The sequence below is a fragment of the Lissotriton helveticus genome, chromosome 9, assembly GCF_964261635.1.
Source record: "Lissotriton helveticus chromosome 9, aLisHel1.1, whole genome shotgun sequence".
Classification (NCBI taxonomy): Eukaryota; Metazoa; Chordata; class Amphibia; order Caudata; family Salamandridae; genus Lissotriton; species Lissotriton helveticus.
Window position 1 is genome coordinate 594,930,655 of NC_136070.1, and position 20,297 is coordinate 594,950,951.

At 48.7% G+C, this 20,297-nt stretch overlaps 1 protein-coding gene across 2 annotated transcripts in view; it reads right to left on the bottom strand.

Annotated features, from left to right (window-relative positions):
- Positions 1–20,297, bottom strand: part of MTA2 (metastasis associated 1 family member 2) — a 386,348-nt gene that overhangs the window by 271,175 nt on the left and 94,876 nt on the right. For both annotated transcript variants that reach the window (XM_078660594.1, XM_078660595.1), the window contains exon 9: positions 16,342–16,530. In XM_078660594.1, coding sequence (XP_078516720.1) covers positions 16,342–16,530 — 189 coding nt within the window. The remainder of the gene's footprint in view (positions 1–16,341; positions 16,531–20,297) is intronic.

Here is a 20,297-nt window from a genome sequence, read left to right on the forward strand (position 1 = left end):
TCTCATGGAGCCACCACAAAGCCAAAATAAGCAATTTTTGTAAGGAAATGTTGAGTCACATGGCATTATTATGGGGCACTCCTCGAGCATAGTAGTGTATATGAAGTGCTGGATAGAGCCGCTGAGCATTTCCTTTTCCTCATTTCTTTTATTTAGCTCAACCTCACACCACAACCTTTGTCTTCATTGTGCCGAGCCGGCTCTTTAATTGGTCTGCCCACTCCTGTGGACAGATGCGTGTGGTGCAGCCGCCTTCCGGACCGCCCAGGGACTGCAACCACAAACCCCCCCCCTTCCCCCACCGAACTTCAGCCATCGTCCTGGGGCCCCTCTCGGTTCTGAGGTGGGTGTGTTGTGACTGCGCTCCCTGCCTCAATTTTGTCTCAACCCAAGGATAATCTGTATAGATATGCTTTAGGACTCAACAGAGCTGTTATGTTCACACAGGTTACAGTGTACATTTGTGTGACTCTGGAATCTCTACCCCAAAGAGAACTGGAGCTACGCCCCCCATGACAGTCATTCCCATAGGCGTATAATGTGTCGCTACAGTCACACAGTAAAGCTGACAGAGTATCCCTCACATGTATACCTACATTATAAGGCCCATCTCCGGTCACTACCCAATTCTACTTAGCCCCTTCGGCGGCGGGCTACCTGGGCGCAGTTTCTGGGCTGCACATGACAGGAGTCTCCCACGTGCAGCACTCTCACATGTGCGCATAAGTGTGCACGTGTTAACCAGCCAAGTGCCATTTACCCTAGCTGCGTAGCAGTGGCCTCATTAGAAAGCATATACTGGCGGTAAAAACGCACAGTACCATTTTACCATGAGTTTACAGTGGGGGAGTCACAGGTTATGAGGCTCCCCCACATTAAAAGGTCAAAAAACAGGTGATAAAAAGGAAAAAAAATCTGGGCATATAAAATGGTTAGAACCACCTTCTCACAGCCTAAGACAATTGGGGAATTTGACATAAATAACCAAAACACACAAATATAGCTGCTAGGAAAGCAGGATTAGAAGGAGTAGTTTCTGTCCTGTAACTCCAGTTCTGTAGTAGGGGTATCTCTGTTATAGTCATAATCTAGTGAATAGTCCCGCCCATGTGCGCGGACCCCGGAGCAATCAAAAATAATCTCTTAAGTTGTCAAAACATGCAGAACTGCACAGACACTTAAGAGAGAATTCAAAGACAGATAATGCAGCCTATATCCACAGGCTACACTGTCCAGTACTTAGACTAGAAATTCCACCAAAAATCCACAAACAGCACAGCCTGTCCAGGGTTTTCTCACAGAGAAAACCTTGCCTGTAACAGCAAAACCCTCTGGAATGATAGAGAGGAAGAAGTGGACAGACAAGCCCCATAGGCTGCCATTATGTGGCTCAAAACAGGATACTGTGCCTCTAAGAGAACTTTCCAGAAGCCTCACAGTATCCCAGAATGCACTGCAGGTCCCTTTCACCTTCAGTTCTTTTTGAAGGCGTAACACGCCAGACCTGTAGTATTTCTTACATGAACATCTCTCTCCACCGGGGAGGAGGGCGGGCGCTTATGACTATAACAGAGATACCCCTACTACAGAACTGGAGTTACAGGACAGAGACTACTCCTTCTGTAGTAGGGGATCTCTGTGTATAGTCATAATCTAGTGAATAGAATGGCAAGCCCATCTCCACACAAAAGCGGCGGTGGAGAAACGAGAAATAACCACTATTGTGCGAACAGATTTCGCAGCGAAGCCTGCCCAACCTGAGCGTCTGCCCTGGCATCATTGTCCAGGCAGTAATGCTTAGCAAAGGTATGAACCGACTTCCAAGTGGCCGCCTTGCAGATTTCTGCAATAGGAACATTACGGAGGAAAGCCGTTGTGGTAGCTTTGCCCCTGGTGGAAGGAGCCTTAGGTTTACCCCCTAAGGTCTTATTAGTCTTTTGGTAACACAGTTGTATGCAGGACACAATCCACCTAGAGATGGACTGTTTAGAGGTAGCAAGACCTGTCCTGACTGATCCATAATTGACAAACAACTGGTCTGACCTACGAAAATCCTTAGTCTTATCCAGATAAAATTTCAACACCCTCCTAACATCCAGTGAATGCAGAGACCTTTCCGCTGGAGATGAGGGATTCTGAAAAATCGTAGGCAAAGTTATAGTCTGGTTAACATGGAAGTCAGATATAACTTTTGGAAGAACTTTAGGGCGAGTACGCATAACAACCTTAGCAGCATGAAATACAGTATAAGGTTCTAGGCAACACAACGCCTGAATTTCCCTTACCCTGCGGGCCGATGTAATGCCCACGAGGAAAGCCGCCTTCCAGGACAGGTGCTGCAATGAAGCCTTATGAAAAGGTTCAAAAAGCTCCTACATCAATCTGGACAGCACCACGTCCAATTCCCATGAAGGCGAAGGAAGCCGGACAGGAGGGAACACTTTCTTCAAGCCTTCCAAAAAAACTCTTCGATCACAGGGATCCGAAAGAAGGAAGTCTGTAAAGGCCATTTCCTGTAGGCAGTCAGCGCAGCAAGATGAACCTTAATGGAATGGACATTAAGGCCAGACTGCGCCAGGTGTAAAAGATAAGGAAGGATGACATCTTCCTTACACGTCGTTAGGCCATAGTTCCTGCACTTGCACCAGATGCAAAAACCTCTTCCATTTGGAAGCATAAGAAGTCCTAGCGGAAGGTTGCCTAACCTCCTTCAGTAGGTCCATACAAACTACTGGTAGACCCAAATGGCCAAATTGCACTAACGCAGGAGCCATGTCGCCAAACTCAAAGACGAGAGGTTGGGAAGCAACATCTGCCCCCCGAACTTCGTGAGAAGGTCCGGCCTGCACGGCCGCCGTATGTGAGGAAGGAGAGACCGGTGAACCAGGTCCGTGAACCACCACTGCCTGGTCCATTCCAGGGCAATCAGGATCATCCGAGCCCCGCACTGGGACAGCTTGATGAGTACCGCTGGAATCAGGGGAATGGGTGGAAAAAGCGTACAGAAAGCTGTACGACCAGTCAATCCATAACGCAGACCCCAGCGTCGCTGCTGGTAGTATCTGGAGGCGAAGTCTCAGCGCTTGCTGTTTCCAGCGGTGTAGAACAGATCTACGTCTGGAGTCCCCCACCTTGCGAAGACTTCTCCTAGTACGTCGTCGTTTATGACCCATTCGTGGTGTTCCTGACTCAGCCTGCACAGTGCTTCTGCCTGAGCATTCTGCACACCTAGCAGATGGGTAGCCGTAATAGGCAGTCCTTTGGCTAGAAGCCAGCGCCAGATCGCCTGCGCCTTCTGTGACAGAGTGCGCGATCTCGAACCCCCCAACTTGTTGAGGCAAGACATCGTGGTCGTATTGTTCGTCTGTACAAGCAGAGAGTTGGTCTGAAAGGACGTAACAAACGACTACAGTGCCAAGTGAACAGCTCTGAGTTCCAGGAAATTGAAATGATACGTGGACTCCATCGGGGACCATGTTCCTTGTATCTGTCAGTCTCCGGAATGCGCCCCCCCAGCCGTGGAGAGACACATCCGTCACGATAGTCTGTGCGGGAATGTCCTCGTGAAAGGGAACCCCTCCGAGGAGATTCTCCGCCGAACACCACCACGTCAGAGACTGAAGAGCATGCAGAGACAGTCGTATCTTGTCGTCCCCAGATCCATTCCTCTAACTCCACTGATCCTCCACGCACTCCTGCAAAGGTCTCATGGGCAGCCGTGCGTGTGGCGTGAGGAAGATACAAGAGGCCATCGACCCCAGTAGAGCAGACACCGTCTCACTGTCGTAGATGGAGGGATCATAAGAACCTGAGCCTTCCGAAGGAGCGAGAATCGTCTCTCCTCCAAAGGAGACACGATTGCTGACAGCGTATTGACTGAGGCTTCCCAAGTACTGTATGCACTGGGCCGAAATCGGGACAGCCTTGGACACGTTGATGTGCAACCCCAGCTTGCTCACGTCTTCTGGAAGTGTGCTTGAGCTTCAGAGAAAGAGGAGGCCTTGATCAACCAATCTTCCAGGTACGGGTAGACAAACACCACGTTCATCCTCAGGTGTGCCGCTACCCCTGCCATGCACTTCGAGAATGTTCTGGGCGCAGACGTCAGCCCGACCGGCAGTACTGTGTACTGATAATGATTGGCGCCAACTTGGAATCGCAGGAACTTCCTGTGTATGTGTGCAAAGGGCACCTGGAAGTACTCATCCAATAGGTCTACGGCACAGAGTCAAACTCCCTGTCACAGCTGAGGAAAAAACCTGATGCAACGATAGTATGCGAAATTCCTCTCTTTCTGCGAATCCACACGTCTGCTTGTCGCAAATCCAGAATGGGCCTGAACCCGTTCTTGTCCTTCTTGCGAACCAGAAAGAACCGGGAGTACAGACCTCTTCCCCTTTGAGACAGAGGCACGTCTCCTATCGCCCTTTTCCGTAACAGGATATCGGCCTCCGCCTGGAGCTCGCTCAGCTGAAACCGCGAGCTGACCGGAGGATTTGCTGGAGAAGGGCTGATGAAACGAAGACTGACTTAGACCCGGCCGGCCTATGCTCGCCGAGGAGCATCAATCTCTCCCGCGTTTGCGCACAATATCCTTCTGAAGTATTAAAGGCAGCCCGGGACCACAGACAAACCCTGGGAGGAAAAACTGCACTAGAAAGGGAAGAAGGCCTCAAGCCGTTCTCCACGCCCCAAACCTACAGCCTTTCAAGAGTCTCCGAGTCAGACTTATGTGGGCCACTCACTACCCTCATGGCAACCCAAGGGTTGCCCAAAGAACGGGAGAATAGATGCAGAGAAAGAGGTGTGGCGCCGCGGCTAGGGCGACTGACTCCGGTATCTGGGGATCAGGGTTCGATCCCCGGCACCGGTGGCAGATTAGCCCAGCACCATGTGACTCTGGGCAATAGCTTGCTTAATCTTCCCGACGGCCCCCAGCGCCTAGAGACCCTAACGGGTGATTGTGCGCTTTACAAATGTGGATTATTATTATTACACTGCTGAGCCGTAGGCTGCAGAGACGTCCGACGAATACAAGTATGGCAACGTAGGACAAACCCACAATACCTGGGGGTCGGCAGGAGAGAAAACTCTGCTCCGACACCGATGCGTAGACCTGAAACTATCAGGTCCATAGAATAGCTCTTGTAAGGCTTTCCTCCTGTCTCTCGGCAGGAGAACCATTAAATCGTGAAGAAAACACCCCCACACAGGGGTCTTCCCACAACGGCCCAGAAACAGCGGGCCACCGAATGACGTCTACATGCCGCCACCCCTGCGACCAAGTCAGGAGTACGTTCGAACCAGAACCTCCTGGCAGGTGGTAGCGGACCAAAGCCAAGTACCGCCAACCAGTTAAGAGTCGGAGAGAGACTCCCCGTACTCATGGAAGACGCATCCCTGGCAACAAGGCACAAGGAATAGCAGACTGAGGGGCCAAAGGCCCCTGGAGTGGTGGGTGGGAGAGGGAACCAAGAGAAATCCGAAACATCCCCGGTGGTCTCACCAGTGGCGGCAGAGCAGGAGGCGACCTAGCCGATAAGTAGGTATGCGAAAACTCAAAACTAAGCAAAAGGACCAATGTCCCTCGCTTACACGTGGTGAGTAGCCACAGACTCCCCCTCAGAAGGGTTTCTCGACGCTGATTAACTGTTCGGCGTCACGGGTGGACGGTGCCGGGAACACAAAGTCCCCTCCTACGCAGCGAGGGCTCACCACGGGGTGAGGCCTGGAACAAGACCCAGGCCGCAAGCGCCGGCACGTATACTGCGGCTGTAACTCAATGTTGACCTCACTACGACGTCACCATCACTAAGACAGTGACTGTCTCTACGACACCAACACTCAGACGTCAAAACGGAAGATAGCGGAGCCCAAGCGACCGGACGGCGAGCATCACTGCTCCATGACGTCGAGCATCACTGCCCCATGACGTCGAGCATCACTGCCCCATGACGTCGAGCATCACTGCCCCACGACGTCGAGCATCACTGCCCCACGACGTCGAGCATCACTGCCCCACGACGTCGAGCCTCACTGCCCCACGACGTCGAGCCTCACTGCCCCACGACGTCGAGCCTCACTGCCCCACGACGTCGAGCCTCACTGCCCCACGACGTCGAGCCTCACTGCCCCACGACGTCGAGCCTCACTGCCCCACGACGTCGAGCCTCACTGCCCCACGACGTCGAGCCTCACTGCCCCACGACGTCGAGCCTCACTGCCCCACGACGTCGAGCCTCACTGCCCCACGACGTCGAGCCTCACTGCCCCACGACGTCGAGCCTCACTGCCCCACGACGTCGAGCCTCACTGCTCCACGACGTCGAGCCTCACTGCTCCACGACGTCGAGCCTCACTGCTCCACGACGTCGAGCCTCACTGCTCCACGACGTCGAGCCTCACTGCTCCACGACGTCGAGGCCTCTCCACGACGTCGAGGCCTCTCCACGACGTCGAGGCCTCTCCACGACGTCGAGGCCTCTCCACGACGTCGAGGCCTCTCCACGACGTCGAGGCCTCTCCACGACGTCGAGGCCTCTCCACGACGTCGAGGCCTCTCCACGACGTCGAGGCCTCTCCACGACGTCGAGGCCTCTCCACGACGTCGAGGCCTCTCCACGACGTCGAGGCCTCTCCACGACGTCGAGGCCTCTCCACGACGTCGAGGCCTCTCCACGACGTCGAGGCCTCTCCACGACGTCGAGGCCTCTCCACGACGTCGAGGCCTCTCCACGACGTCGAGGCATCTCCACGACGTCGAGGCATCTCCACGACGTCGAGGCATCTCCACGACGTCGAGGCATCTCCACGACGCCGAGGCATCTCCACGACGCCGAGGCATCTCCACGACGCCGAGGCATCTCCACGACGCCGAGGCATCTCCACGACGTCGAGGCATCTCCACGACGCCGAGGCATCTCCACGACGCCGAGGCATCTCCACGACGCCGAGGCATCTCCACGACGCCGAGGCATCTCCACGACGTCGAGGTAATCCACGTCCTCGACGACCGGAACCGCGTCATAGCTCAGACGCGCCCTTTCAAACTCCCCTGTTCCAAACCTGGGAGTCAAAGCCTCCCAGAAAAGACGTCACAGAGAAGACAGGTGTCAAAAGACACAGGCAAGCACAGAATACAAATCCTGCGAGCTTCAGCTTTGGTCTTTAATACAGCTGCAGACAAAGCACTTGTCAGACTAGAAGAAGTACAAGACAAGAATACTGCAGAAACTCTGCCAAAAAAACACAGCAGAGTGTAGATAAAGACCAAAGACGTCGAGTGAAGCAGTAAAAAACCAAATTTATCACAAAAATAATATAGAAAAAGCTCAAAAAAGAAGAGCTAATGCTCCAGGGTCCTGCTAGCAGGAGCCGGAAAAAAGAACTGAAGGTGAAAGGGACCTGCAGTGCATTCTGGGATACTGTGAGGCTTCTGGAAAGTTCTCTTAAAGGCACAGTATCCTGTTTTGAGCCACATAATGGCAGCCTATGGGGCTTGTCTGTCCACTTCTTCCTCTCTATCATTCCAGAGGGTTTTGCTGTTACAGGCAAGGTTTTCTCTGTGAGAACCCTGGACAGGCTGTGCTGTTTGTGGATTTTTGGTGGAATTTCTAGTTTAAGTACTGGACAGTGTAGCCTGTGGATATAGGCTGCATTATCGGTCTTTAAATTCTCTCTTAAGTGTCTGTGCAGTTCTGCATGTTTTGACAACTTAAGAGATTATTTTTGATTGCTCCGGGGTCCGCGCACATGGGCGGGACTATTCACTAGATTATGACTATACACAGAGATCCCCTACTACAGAACTACAAATCACTTAAGAATGATGGCTGAATATAAAGCTCAGGGCAGCTACGATGTCAAATTGTAGCCAGCAAAAAGCAAACAGTTAAACACTTTTGGTGCATCAATACCTAACCCCAGCTCGTCTACATGCAGTTTTTGAGTAAGATGAGCTCAGCTGGAGAAGGCGTGATGAAAGAGGAACAATGGCACACATGGTAGTAATTAAGTGATCTACAAGCTTTTTGAATTCGACAACAGACCAAATTAGAACTGTGATTACGCTAAAGTTAGAACGACTGACTAGATACATGGGGAGAGACTCTGAATAGCCTCTTGGTACAGTCACAAACAGCATCCTTACGGGGAACAGCCATTACAACGCAACTTTTACTACGCGCTGCTATAACATCGCATGCGTTACAACGCATGTGATGTAACAACGCGAAGCGTTTACTACGCATGCCATTACATCGCATGCGCTATTTTAACGCATGCGATGTAATGGCTATCTAAGTCGCTGTGAGGAAACTGAGGCGGTTTCCTCACAACGACGTGCACCACCCCTCGAAGCAGGAAGCAGGAACCGGGCGCAGAGACGGTGACGTTGGAGAGGAACTACGAGGAAAGAGAGGTAAGGGGGTTTGTGCTTGGGGTGGGGGTTACTTTTGTAGGGTTTAGGGTAGTATCAACTTAGCGTTGTAATGTTTGTGTTGTGTGGGGTTGTGTTTTACGTTTTAGGGTATTTTTAGACTGTGTAGTGTTTTAGGGTGGTGTCAGTGTATTAGGGTTTAGGGTAGTGTTGTAGTGTTTGCGTAGTGTAGTGTTTTATGGTAATGTCAGTGTTTTAGGGTGTAGGGTTGTAGTGTTTGTGTAGTGTTTTAGGGTAGTGTTGTAGTGTAGTGAATTGTATTAGGGTAGTGCCAGTGTGTTAGGGTTTAGTGTAGTGTTGTAGTGTTTGCGTAGTGTAGTGTTTTAGGGTAATGTCAGTGTTTTAGGGTGTAAGGTGGTAGTATTTGTGTAGTGTTTTAGGGTAGTGTTGTAGTGTTTGTGTAGTGTTTTAGGGTAGTGTTGTAGTGTGTGTAGTGTAGTTGTGTTTGTGTACTGTAGTGTTTTAGGGTAGTGTTGTAGTGTTTTTGGGTTTAGGATAGTGTTGTAGTGTTTGTGTAGTGGTTATGGGTAGTGTTGTAGTGTTTGTGTAGTGGTTATGGGTAGTGTTGCAGTGTTTGTGTAGTGTTTTAGGGTAGTGTTGTAGTGTATTAGGGTAGTGTCAGTGTGTTAGGGTTTAGTGTAGTGTTGTAGTGTTTTAGGGTAATGTCAGTGTGTTAGGGTTTAGTGTAGTGTTTACATAGTGTAGTGTTTTAGGGTAATGTCAGTGTTTTAGGGTGTAGTTTTGTAGTGTTTGTGCAGTGTTTTAGGGCAATGTTGTAGTGTTTGTGTAGTGTAGTGTTTTAGGGAAGTGGTGTAGTATTTTTGGGTTTAGGGTAGTGTTGTAGTGGTTTAGGGTAGTGTTGTAGTGGTTTAGGGTAGTGCTGTAGTGTTTGTGTAGTGTTTTATGGTAGTGTTGTTGTATTAGGAATTAGGGTACTGTTGTAGTGTTTGAGTAGTGATGGGGTTTAGGGTAGTGTTGGAGTAGTGCAGTGCATTAGGGTTAGGGTAGTGCTGTAGTGTTTCAGGGTTAAGGGTAGTGTTGTGTAGTTTTTAGGGTTAAGGGTAGTGTCGTTTTTTAGGGTTAAGGGTAGTGTTATAGTGTCTGTAGTTTTTTAGGGTTAAGGGTAGTGTACTGTTTGTGTAGTGTCGTTTTCTAGGGTTAAGGGGAGTGTTGTAGTGTGTGTGTGTAGTGTAGTGTTTTAGGGTAGTGTTGTAGTGTAGTGTTTTAGGGTAGTGTCAGGGGGGGTTGTGCAGGACAGAGTAGTGTTATTGTAGGGAGAGGACTGGGGGCGGGGGAGGGTTGTGTAGGGGTAGGCTAGTCACTTACCTTGCAAACTTTAACCACGAGTATAGCTTTACCATGCATGCCTTTGCCTTGTAATGGCATGTATGGTAAAGGCATAGTCGTGGTAATAGTTTGCGATGCAATGGCATGTCGTCACTGACATCGCGTAGTAATACCCGCGTTGTAATGGCATGCGTGGTATTAGTATGCGATGTAATGACATACATTCCATCCTTACGCATATGCTATTAGACACAAGGCTCACAATAGACCACTTTTGGAAGCTTCCTAGATTCCTGTGCAAAATATGTGGTGGTCCAAGTTATGATCTGCCCAGGCCAAGAAAAAACGAACAGTTAAGCTGAGAAACCGCACAAAATCAATCTGAAAAATATTTGGCCCCTTTTCAGCACTAGCATCAAAAAATGCAGAACACAGGGTAGGACCAGGACATACAACAATGGTGAGCTTAGTCTACAAAGGAATATGCTACTTACCAGTATGCATCTGTTCTTGGCATAGAGGGCTGCAGAGTGGTACATTTATGAATAGATCGCCATCTGGTGTTGGGCTCGGATGATTTCACTTTGTTTTTCTTCTGGAGAAGTCTTTGTCGTCATAGATGACTCCTCCTCTCGGTGTTAGTGCGCATGGGCATCGGCTCCATCTTTAGATTGTTTTGCCATAGTAGGGTTAGATGGAGTAGTGTAGTATAGTATATAAAGATATGCCCATGTAAGTGTATCTAAATAAGATAATGTTGGGACAGACACAGGTTTCCGGGGAGGCCGGGAGGGCATGTACCACTCTGCAGCCCTCTATGCCAAGAACAAATGCATACTGGTAAGTAGCATATTCCGTTCGAGGCATATGGGCTGCAGATGGTACATTTATGAATAGATTGTAAAGCAGTTACCTCCCTAGCGGTGGTCACCAGTGTCTGTCGCAACTGTTTGAAATAGAGTTTTTAATACAGCTTGGCCCACTCTGGCTTGTTGTGCAGCCTGTACATCAACACAGTAGTGCTTTGTGAATGTATGTGGTGTAGACCAAGTTGCTGCTCTACATATGTCATCTAGGGGAATGTTCCCTAAGAATGCCATAGATGCTCCTAGTTTTCGTGTAGAATGAGCTCTAGGAGGAACAGTTAATGTTCTCTTTGCTTTAATGTAACATATTTGTATACATCTTACAATCCATCTAGCGATGCCTGCTTTAGAGATAGGATTGCCCTTATGTGTTGGGGAAAATGCTACAAATAGTTGTTTAGTTTTCCTGAAGTTTTGTGTTCTTTCTATGTAGTACAAAATGGCTCTTTTGACATCTAGTGTATGTAGAGCCCTTTCTGCCACCGTCTGTGGCTTTGGAAAGAAGACTGGTAATTCCACTGGCTGATTGATGTGGAATGCTGAAATTACTTTAGGCAAGAACTTTGGGTTTGTTCTAAGAACCACTTTATTCTGCTGTAACTGTAGGAATGGTTCTTGTATTGTCAATGCCTGTAATTCACTTACTCTCCTGAGTGAGGTAATGGCTATAAGGAAAGCCACCTTCCATGTAAGGAATTGTATTTCGCACCTATGCATAGGTTCGAAGGGTGGCCCCATTAGTCTGGTGAGTACTACGTTGAGGTTCCAGACTGGGGAAGGTGGTAATCTTGGTGGAATGACTCTTTTAAGGCCTTCCATGAATGCTTTTATCGCTGGTACTCTGAACAGTGATATGTGTTGCCTGTTTTGTAGGTACGCTGCTATAGCAGCTAGATGTACTCTGATAGATGTGTACGCTAGATTACATTGCTGTAAGTGTAATAAGGTGCAAATAATCTCCTTTGTTGAGACGTCCAGAGGGTTGATATTGTTATTAGTACAGTGTATAGCAAACCTCTTCCACTTAGCTGCATAACATGCTCTGGTGGTTGGACGTCTCGCTTGTTTAATTATCTCCATGCAATTTGGGGGTAGATCTAAGTACCCAAATTCTAGGATTTCAGGAGCCAGATCGCTAAGTTCAATTGAGTTGGATCTGGGTGCATTATTTCTCCATGGTTCTGTGTAAGGTGCATGGGTAGAATTTGTAGCTTTTGATGTGGCACTTGTGAGAGTTGCAGGAGCGTGGTGAACCACGGCTGTCTTGCCCACGTGGGTGCTACTAGTATCATGGTCATTGAATGTTGTTGCAGCTTCCTGACCACTAATGGGATTAGTGGGAGAGGGGGAAAAGCGTATGCAAATTTGTTGGACCAATTTATCCATAACGCATTGCCCTGCGACAGGTGATGTGGATACCTGGACGCGAAGCTTTGGCATTTTGCGTTCTGATGAGTGGCAAAGAGGTCTATCTCTGGTTGTCCCCATCTTTGGAAGAATGGCTGCAGTATTTGTTGGTGCAGTTCCCATTCGTGTATTTGTTCCGACTGTCTGCTTAAGATGTCTGCTATCTGGTTTTGGACTCCTGGTAGGTGTTCGGCTAACAGATAGATGTTTTGAGGAATGGCCCATCTCCAAATTTCCTGTGCTAGTCTGGATAGTTGGAGAGAGTGCGTCCCCCCCTGTTTTTGAATATAATACATTGCTGTCATGTTGTCTGTTCTGATCAGGACTGCTTTGTTGGTAACATGTATTTGGAAGGCTTTCAATGCTAGGAACACTGCTAGTAGTTCTAGATGATTGATGTGCAGTCTTCTTTCCTGCACACTCCACCTTCCTTGTACTGTGTATTTGTCCATATGTGCTCCCCATCCGGTGAGCGATGCGTCTGCTGTTATTGTCACCTGTGGAATTGGTTCTAGGAACGACCGCCCCTTGGCAATGTTTGTTATGTTCCACCACTTCAGAGAGCGGTGTGTGCGGTCGTCTACCAACACCAGATCTGTAATCTGCCCTTGAGCCTGATTCCACTGTGTCGCTAAGCATTCTTGTAGCGGATGCATCTGTAGTTTGGCATATGGTATTAGCAGTATGCAGGATGACATCATCCCTAATAGCTGCATGAACACTCTTGCTGTTAGTGAGTGTTGTGGCTGAAATCTTTGAATGACTGTAAGCATTGTTTGGATCCTGACTGGGTTGGGGTACACTTTGGCTTTTTCTGTGTCTATAGTAGCCCCCAGATATTGTTGAACCTTGTTTGGTTGTAGGTGTGACTTTGTGTAGTTCACCGTGAACCCTAGCTGGTGTAGTAGCTGAATTGTCTTTTGTGTGTTTTGAAGACATTCCTCTTGTGACCTGGCCTTTATTAGCCAGTCGTCCAAGTATGGGAAGACATGAATTTGTTGTCTTCTTAGGTGAGCTGCCACCACTGCCAGGCATTTTGTGAACACCCTTGGTGCCGTTGTGACACCAAACGGAAGGACTTTGAACTGATAATGTTGTCCTTCTACCACAAACCTGAGGTATTTCCTGTGGGCTTTGTGAATCGGGATATGAAAGTAAGCGTCTTTTAGATCCAGTGTAGAAAGAAAGTCCCCTTTCTTCAGTAAAGGAAGTACTTGTTGGAGCGTGACCATGTGGAAATGTTCCGAATTTATGTATGCGTTGAGAGGTCTTAGGTCCAGTATTGGCCTTAGAGACCCGTCCTTTTTGGGAATTAGGAAGTATAGGGAGTATACTCCTGTTCCTTGTTGGTGCTGTGGAACTTTCTCTATGGCATGCTTTTCTAGCAGTGATAGTACTTCTTGTTTTAACAGTGTCAGGTGATCTTGTTTCATTGGACGCTGTTTGGGGGGGATGTTTGGTGGGGTAGCTGTGAGTTCTAGGCAATAACCATGTTGGATAATTTGTCTCACCCACCTGTCTGATGTGATGTTTTCCCAGACAGGTAGGAACTGTGATAGGCGTCCCCCGACCGGTGTTATATGGTCTGGGGGGAGCTGTATGAAGTCACTGTTTTGGGGTTGGAGAGTCGCGACCTCTACCCTTGTTGTTGTTACCCCTGTAGCCACCTCTAGAATTACCTCTGGGTGATGTAGGTGTAAAAGAGGTTTGCTGCTGGCTTGTACCTGTATTTTTGGATCCTCCTCTATAGGTGGATCTACGAAAGGAACCTCTTTGTGTTGGCTGTTGCAATGCTCCCATTGATTTAGCCGTTTCGGTATCCTTCTTCATCTTTTCTAGGGCCTCATCTGTCCCTGTGCCGAAAAGTGTTTTCCCATCAAAAGGTTGGTTCAGTAACGATGTTTGTACTTCTTGTTTGAACCCTGATACTCTGAGCCATGCATGTCTCCTTAACATGATGCTTGTGTTTGTAGACCTTGCTGCAGTGTCTGCCGCGTCTAGGGCGCACTTTATTGAAGTGTTAGTAATTAACTTCCCTTCTTGTATGAGTTGATCTGCCCTCTTTTGATGTTCTTTAGGGAGATGTGTGATGAGTTTTTCTAACTCATCATAATGCGCTCTGTCATACCTTGCAAGTAGTGCTTGCGTATTAGCTATGCGCCAGCTGTTTGCCGCTTGAGATGCCACTCTCTTGCCAGAGGCATCTATTAGTTTAGACTCTTTGTCAGGAGGTGGAGCTTCTCCTGTAGATAAAGAGTTTGCTCTCTTACGAGCGTTTGTGACCACTAGTGAGTCTAGAGGAATTTGCCCTTTAATGTATATTGGGTCTTTTGGAGCTGCCCTATATTTTTTATCGATTCTTGGGTTCAGTACCCTAGCCCTCACTGGGTCTTTGAATATCTCGGATGTATGACTGAGAAGGCCCTTAAGCATTGGTAGTGTTCCTGATGTTCTTTGTGCAGTAGGTAGTGGTTCTAATAAGAAGTCCTCTATTTGAGGTTCTGCATGTAGTTCTACCTTATGATATGTTGCTGCTCTATTAATGAGTTGTGCAAACCCAGTATTGTCATCAGGAGGTGAAGGTTTTGAGGGATACAATTCAGGGTCGGTATCATTATCTGACCCTACATTATACTCTTCCCATGGGTCTGCCTCCTCTGGGATTGTGTCTTCATCATCCCCAGGATGTTCCCCCTCCCCTGTGTCACTCTCTACATCTGTTGTAGGTGTAGATGGTCGTGTGGGAGGAATATTTGGCCTATTGTGAGGAAGAGGAGAAGATGGTGTGTGTCTAGGTTTGGGAGAAGAGGGAGGAGTTGTATTCGTCCCCATTGTTCTCTTCTTCGGATGAGTCTTGTCGTCCGAATGTTCATTCTTCCTCTTTTTAGGTAGTTCTGTGACTACCTTGCCAGTCTTTGGGTCAATAAACAAAGTCTTTTGTTTAGGATCAGTCCCGTGTTCCTGTGTCGGTACCGCAGTTTTCGGGTCCGAAAGGTGTTTTTTCTTTTGAATGTCCATTTGTATTTTCGGTGCCGAGATTTTATTCGGATCCGATTTCTTCGGTATCGAAGATGTCCCCGGTGTCGAGGGTGTTTTTGACGCCGAAGCGTGCTTCGGTGTCGACATGGACTGCTTCGACTTCGAGCTTTCCTTGACTTGGTGCTTCGGTGTCGATGTGGTCCGTTTATCGGAACCGGAACCACTATGATGGGAGACCGAGTGTTTCGGTTTCTGTTTCGTTGCCGGCTCGAAGGCGGGGCGTTGGAAACTTTTTTCGGTTGTCTGACCGGGCTCGAAGGCGGGGTCGATACCGTGGGGGGTCTGTTTTTTGGTAAAGGGACGTCGTCACTCACGGTTTGTTGGACGTCGATTTCCTCGACGTCAGACTCGTCCGCTTCAGACCCCGCCTCGTCGGCCTCTTCTTCCTCCTCTTCTGGGTGCTGGTCCTCAAACAGCTCCGGGATTGCTTGTGACTGCATTCTCGATACCTCGTGTCTTCGGGCTCGACGGTTTCTAATCGTCGATTTTGAAGAGAACGCTGCACAGGCCTCACAGTCCCTGGATTCGTGTTCAGGGGACAAGCAGAGGTTGCACACCTCGTGTAGGTCCTTGTGTGGGAACTTAGCACCACACGTTGGACATTTTTTGAATGGAGTGCTTTCCATGGACCCCGGGCTGGACTACGTCGAGTTTCTCGTAGTCGTCGTCCTTCGAACCGCGTCGGTATGGAGTAAAGTCACGTTCGATAACGATACCGTCGATTTGGAAAGGAATACGCGCCGGTTATAACCTTCTTTGTTGAAGTCGGTCCGGAGCGCTTCGATCCTCATCCGAACCCGATGGCGGAAAAAAACAATCTAAGGATGGAGCAGATGCCCATGCGCACTAACACCGAGAGGAGGAGTCATCTATGACGACAAAGACTTCTCCAGAGAAAAACAAAGTGCAATCATCCGAGCCCAACACCAGATGGCGATCTATTCATAAATGTACCATCTGCAGCCCATATGCCTCGAACTGTTAGATATGGGCAACATATTTTGAATCAGATAGTGATGAAATTGATTAAATGACTTGGGAATAGAAGACCTTGCGGGGAATTGGACTATGAAAAAGGGAGAGTTCAGTGGGGATTGGGGCGACTGCCTGAAAACGAGTAGCAATGTTTCAACCAGCTGCATTACAGTAAGACAATAAGAAAAGAAAGGGAGTGCAATTATCATGTGCATCTAATCTGTCCCATAAAATCTTTAAATGAAGTCTGTAGAAAAAAATCTGGTTGATCAACCTTTGCATAATGCCAAACACTGCCCCACAACAGCCCTTTTAACCGCACATACTCACAAAGTCCTGTCTGATATCATTGAAGTCCTTGCCATACTTCTCAAGTGCTTCCTCAAACAGCATGGCCTCTGAGGCAGACCACTCTTCCATCTCATCTCTGCACAGCACTGGTCCTCCCTGTGGCACTAGCGTCGACATGGCCTTGGCCAGGTCATAGCCGTTCTTCTGCAGGGTGTCCATGGCATGGAACTAGGAAGAGCAAATTGAAATGAAAAACAGACCTTATTGCTCACATTTCGACATACTGTGCAAGCACACTGTTGACAACTAGGACAAAACAGAACTGTTCAGAAACTGCAGCCCAGTGCATGCTCTCTCCAAGCAATAGAAAAGGATAGAAGCAGTGAGGTGGACAGGCCTGTCGATGTGGTTCAGTTCCACAATTGAAACCATGGAATTTAATGGAATAAAGGGTCAGAAAAGATCAGGGAGCACAGGAAAGCAAAACTGTAGCATTCTTGGAATGCATCAATGTGGGGGCAGTGAGGATATGAAGAGTTAAGAAATATACATGAGGAGGGTAAAGAGCTAATGAATTGACAATCAACAGAGGAAAATTAAACATGCACTGGAGGGAGATCTAGCAATGTAATCCCAAGAAATATACACAAGTTCACAAATGATCTTGCAGTGTCAACCAAAAAAAAAAGGAACACAAAAGATTAAGAAAACACAGAAGTCTGCACAGAGCCATGGAAATACACAGGAGTCCCCAGGCAACACACGGGGAGCGACATCAGCAGGCAAGAAATGGCAGATGAGGAAGGGGGGGGGGGGGGGGTTAGTTAATAGATATCGCGGGAGTGCCCTTGTAGGAAGCTGGCTCGGTATATACCATACCAAAGTAAGGTATAGTGTGCACAAAGTCCAGTGGATCTCCAAAGGTAGGCAGATGCTAAAGTCGATAATACCTTACTCTCTATTTGTGGTAGTGTGGGTGAGCAGTAGGGCTTTATCAGAGGTTAGTGTGAAGCAAATGATTTCGCACACTCAAAGACGGAACTCTGACCAATTTGTTTTGAATAAAATTATTTCGTTGTATTTTATTTCTAAAACCAAGTCAGGCCTGGTACAGGTAAGTGTAATAGGCACCTCTGCCCAGAATGTGCTTTGTTTCAAGACCCCGAGCGCGGGAGGCTCTCGTCCCAGGAATCCAGAAACATGTCTGTGGGTGGCAGCTGGCGAGCAGCCAGTAATCAAAGTAATCAAAGACACTAGAGTCGGGTCATTTTTCAGGTGGCATCTTTAAGATGCCCTCTGAGTGCATTTTTCATTAAATCCCGTTAACGTGCTCAGAAGTTTGAGATCAAACTTCCCAGTTTTCAGTACAGCCTTTCTGGAGCTGAGGAGTTCATGATGAGAAAGTCCCAGACCATATACTCTTTATGGTTGAACTGCACTTACAATGCCCAAGAACAGACTTGGGCACTGTAGGGGTACAGGGTTCATGTCACTGTACCCTCACCAATGGTATAGTGCACCCAGCTAGAGGGGTGGCTTACTTATACCACAGGCAGTGGCTGTAAGCTTGGCACACAGGGATATGTGCCATATCAACTTCACTTTTCTCTGCACCAAAACACGCAGCCTGCAATGGCAGTGTGCGTGTGTGTGTTAGGGGACAGGGCCTCTAAGGGTGGCAAAATATGTGCTGCAGCCTTCAGAGGCCTTCCCTAGTCACAGGGCCCTTGGTACCTATGGTACCTTTTACAAGGGACTTACATGAGGTGAGGGAGGTGCCAATTTGGGAGTACACAGAGTTTTAGGGAAAGAACATAGGCCCGGGAGGTACCTGGTTGGAAGGAAACCAGGGCACAGTCAAAGTGCATCAACATAAGGGCAAAAATGTGGGGGGCAACCATACAAAAAGGGGCACTTTCCTGGAGCCCCCTTTACCCCTGAGTAAAAGCATAGAGGGAGTGCGGACCCTCTCAGAGAATGAATGGTGGTGGATTACCCCAGCAACACAAAAGGAGGAGCGGGGGATACTTCTACAGAATGACCAAGACAATTTAGCGTGACACCCTTCCCTACCCGTTACAGAGGCTCATCGAGCATTATCTCCTACATTACATAATTAACATTTTAGAGGTACTATTAGGTATCATATAAAAGTGCATGAGATTCCTGCATTTTTTATTTGTCACTTTTGTATATAGCACACCTCCAATTTGATATCAACATAGTGAGTACTGACTGAGGGGATCTTTCAGTCCTGATGAAGAAGCCTTGATGCTTCAAAACATGTTGATTTTATAGGAGTATCCAGACATTGTACGCAGGACATCTGCGCATCACCCTTTTAACAGGTCCAGCCTCGACGACCTATTAAAGTTTCTTAAGCCCATGAGGCCAGGTCCTTTTTAATTCACATTTTCCATATTCACTCCAGACCCTTCCTCTCACTACCCTTACACAACACATAGTACTGTAAGAACAGTGCTCCTGCGTAGTCACAGGTTGTAGCACGCCTCGTCCTGCAGCGGAATGAATGAATGGAATGATTATGAGACTGGGCGGGTTAGTACTTTTGCATGTAAAACTGATTCTTTTGGGGGGAGGAGCCACGCCAGCGACCAAGATGGCCGCTTGAGCATCGGCTCAAGCGGCTCCGCCGGCCGCCACATCCTGACCAGCTATCCGGCTGCTATCCGGCATAATATCCTGAGCCCCGTCCCTACCATCGGGTGGGGGACCAACACCTAAGTCACCAGGTGAATTTCTAGCTCAATCGGCCGCTTCGGCGACCGAATATCGTCGTCGGGAAAATTGGGGCCTACGATATCAGAAGCCGGGACCTCAATTGTGGAGCCGCCCGTGGCGGAGTGCAACAACAGCGGCCTCCGGGGCCGGAAGTGACCGGTCGGAACATCATTTGCCGCAACAGGGTGGCAGAAGGGACATCCTGGGCCTCCCTACCCTCGTCGGAGGTTAACCATCGAAGAACCTGGCGAAGAGTGGTGGGTTTCCCCTGCCTTTGCGGTGGCGATGGCGTCAAGAGGAGACCCCGAGAAGCCTCAGCTGAAATCATCGAAAGGCTCTCGACAGGTCCAGTCAAACAAAATTGACAAATATGCTACCTCCAAGGGGTCCCCAATCGATGCGAAACGAACCCCGCCGGGGGGCAGGGATGGTGAGGCAACTGAAGACGATCCCACCATGAAAGATCTGATGGCTGCTATAAGTGGGATTCAATCTTCCTTGGGCAAGATGGACAATAAACTTGACACGGTCTCCATTGAGGTGGGTCTCATAAGAGCTGACCTCACCAAAACTTCTGAGAAGGTCAAGAACCTCGAAATAAAGACGACGAGTTTCATTGAGGATGTGACTGAAATTCAGAAGGAGGTGCGTGATCTCAAGACGGCCCGGATCCAAAGTGATCAAAAGCTCGATGAATATGAAGGTCGGGCGCGCCGCAATAACGTCCGCATCTTGGGAGTGCCGGAAAAATCAGAAGGGATCGCTCCAGACCTCTTTGTTGAGGAGTTCGTCCTGAAACACCTCAAGCCCAAGGGCCTCATTAATTTCTTCACCGTGGAAAGGGCCCACAGAGTCCCCGGTGTACGCCCGAAGGTTGGGGCGGCTCCGCAACCCATTATTGCCCGGGTCCTGAACTTACGAGACCGAGATGCTATCCTGCAAACGGCGAGGTCCACGGGCCCGCTGGCCTACGAGAACGCTTCGCTGTTGTTTTTCCCGGACTTCACCCAGATGGTAGAGAGACAACGACAAGGCTTTATGGTCATCAAACAGCGGCTGAGAGACCGGGACATGAAGTACTCAATGATGTGTCCGGCTCGTCTGCGGATCGAACATACAGCTAAGACTTGGTTCTTTGATAATCCTGAGGTTGCTGCTGACTGGCTGGACCGAATCGAGGTCTCGGATGCTGGGACTAAAGCCCAAACAGACAATGGAGATCAATAAATAATTGACTTCACATTGTATCAGCC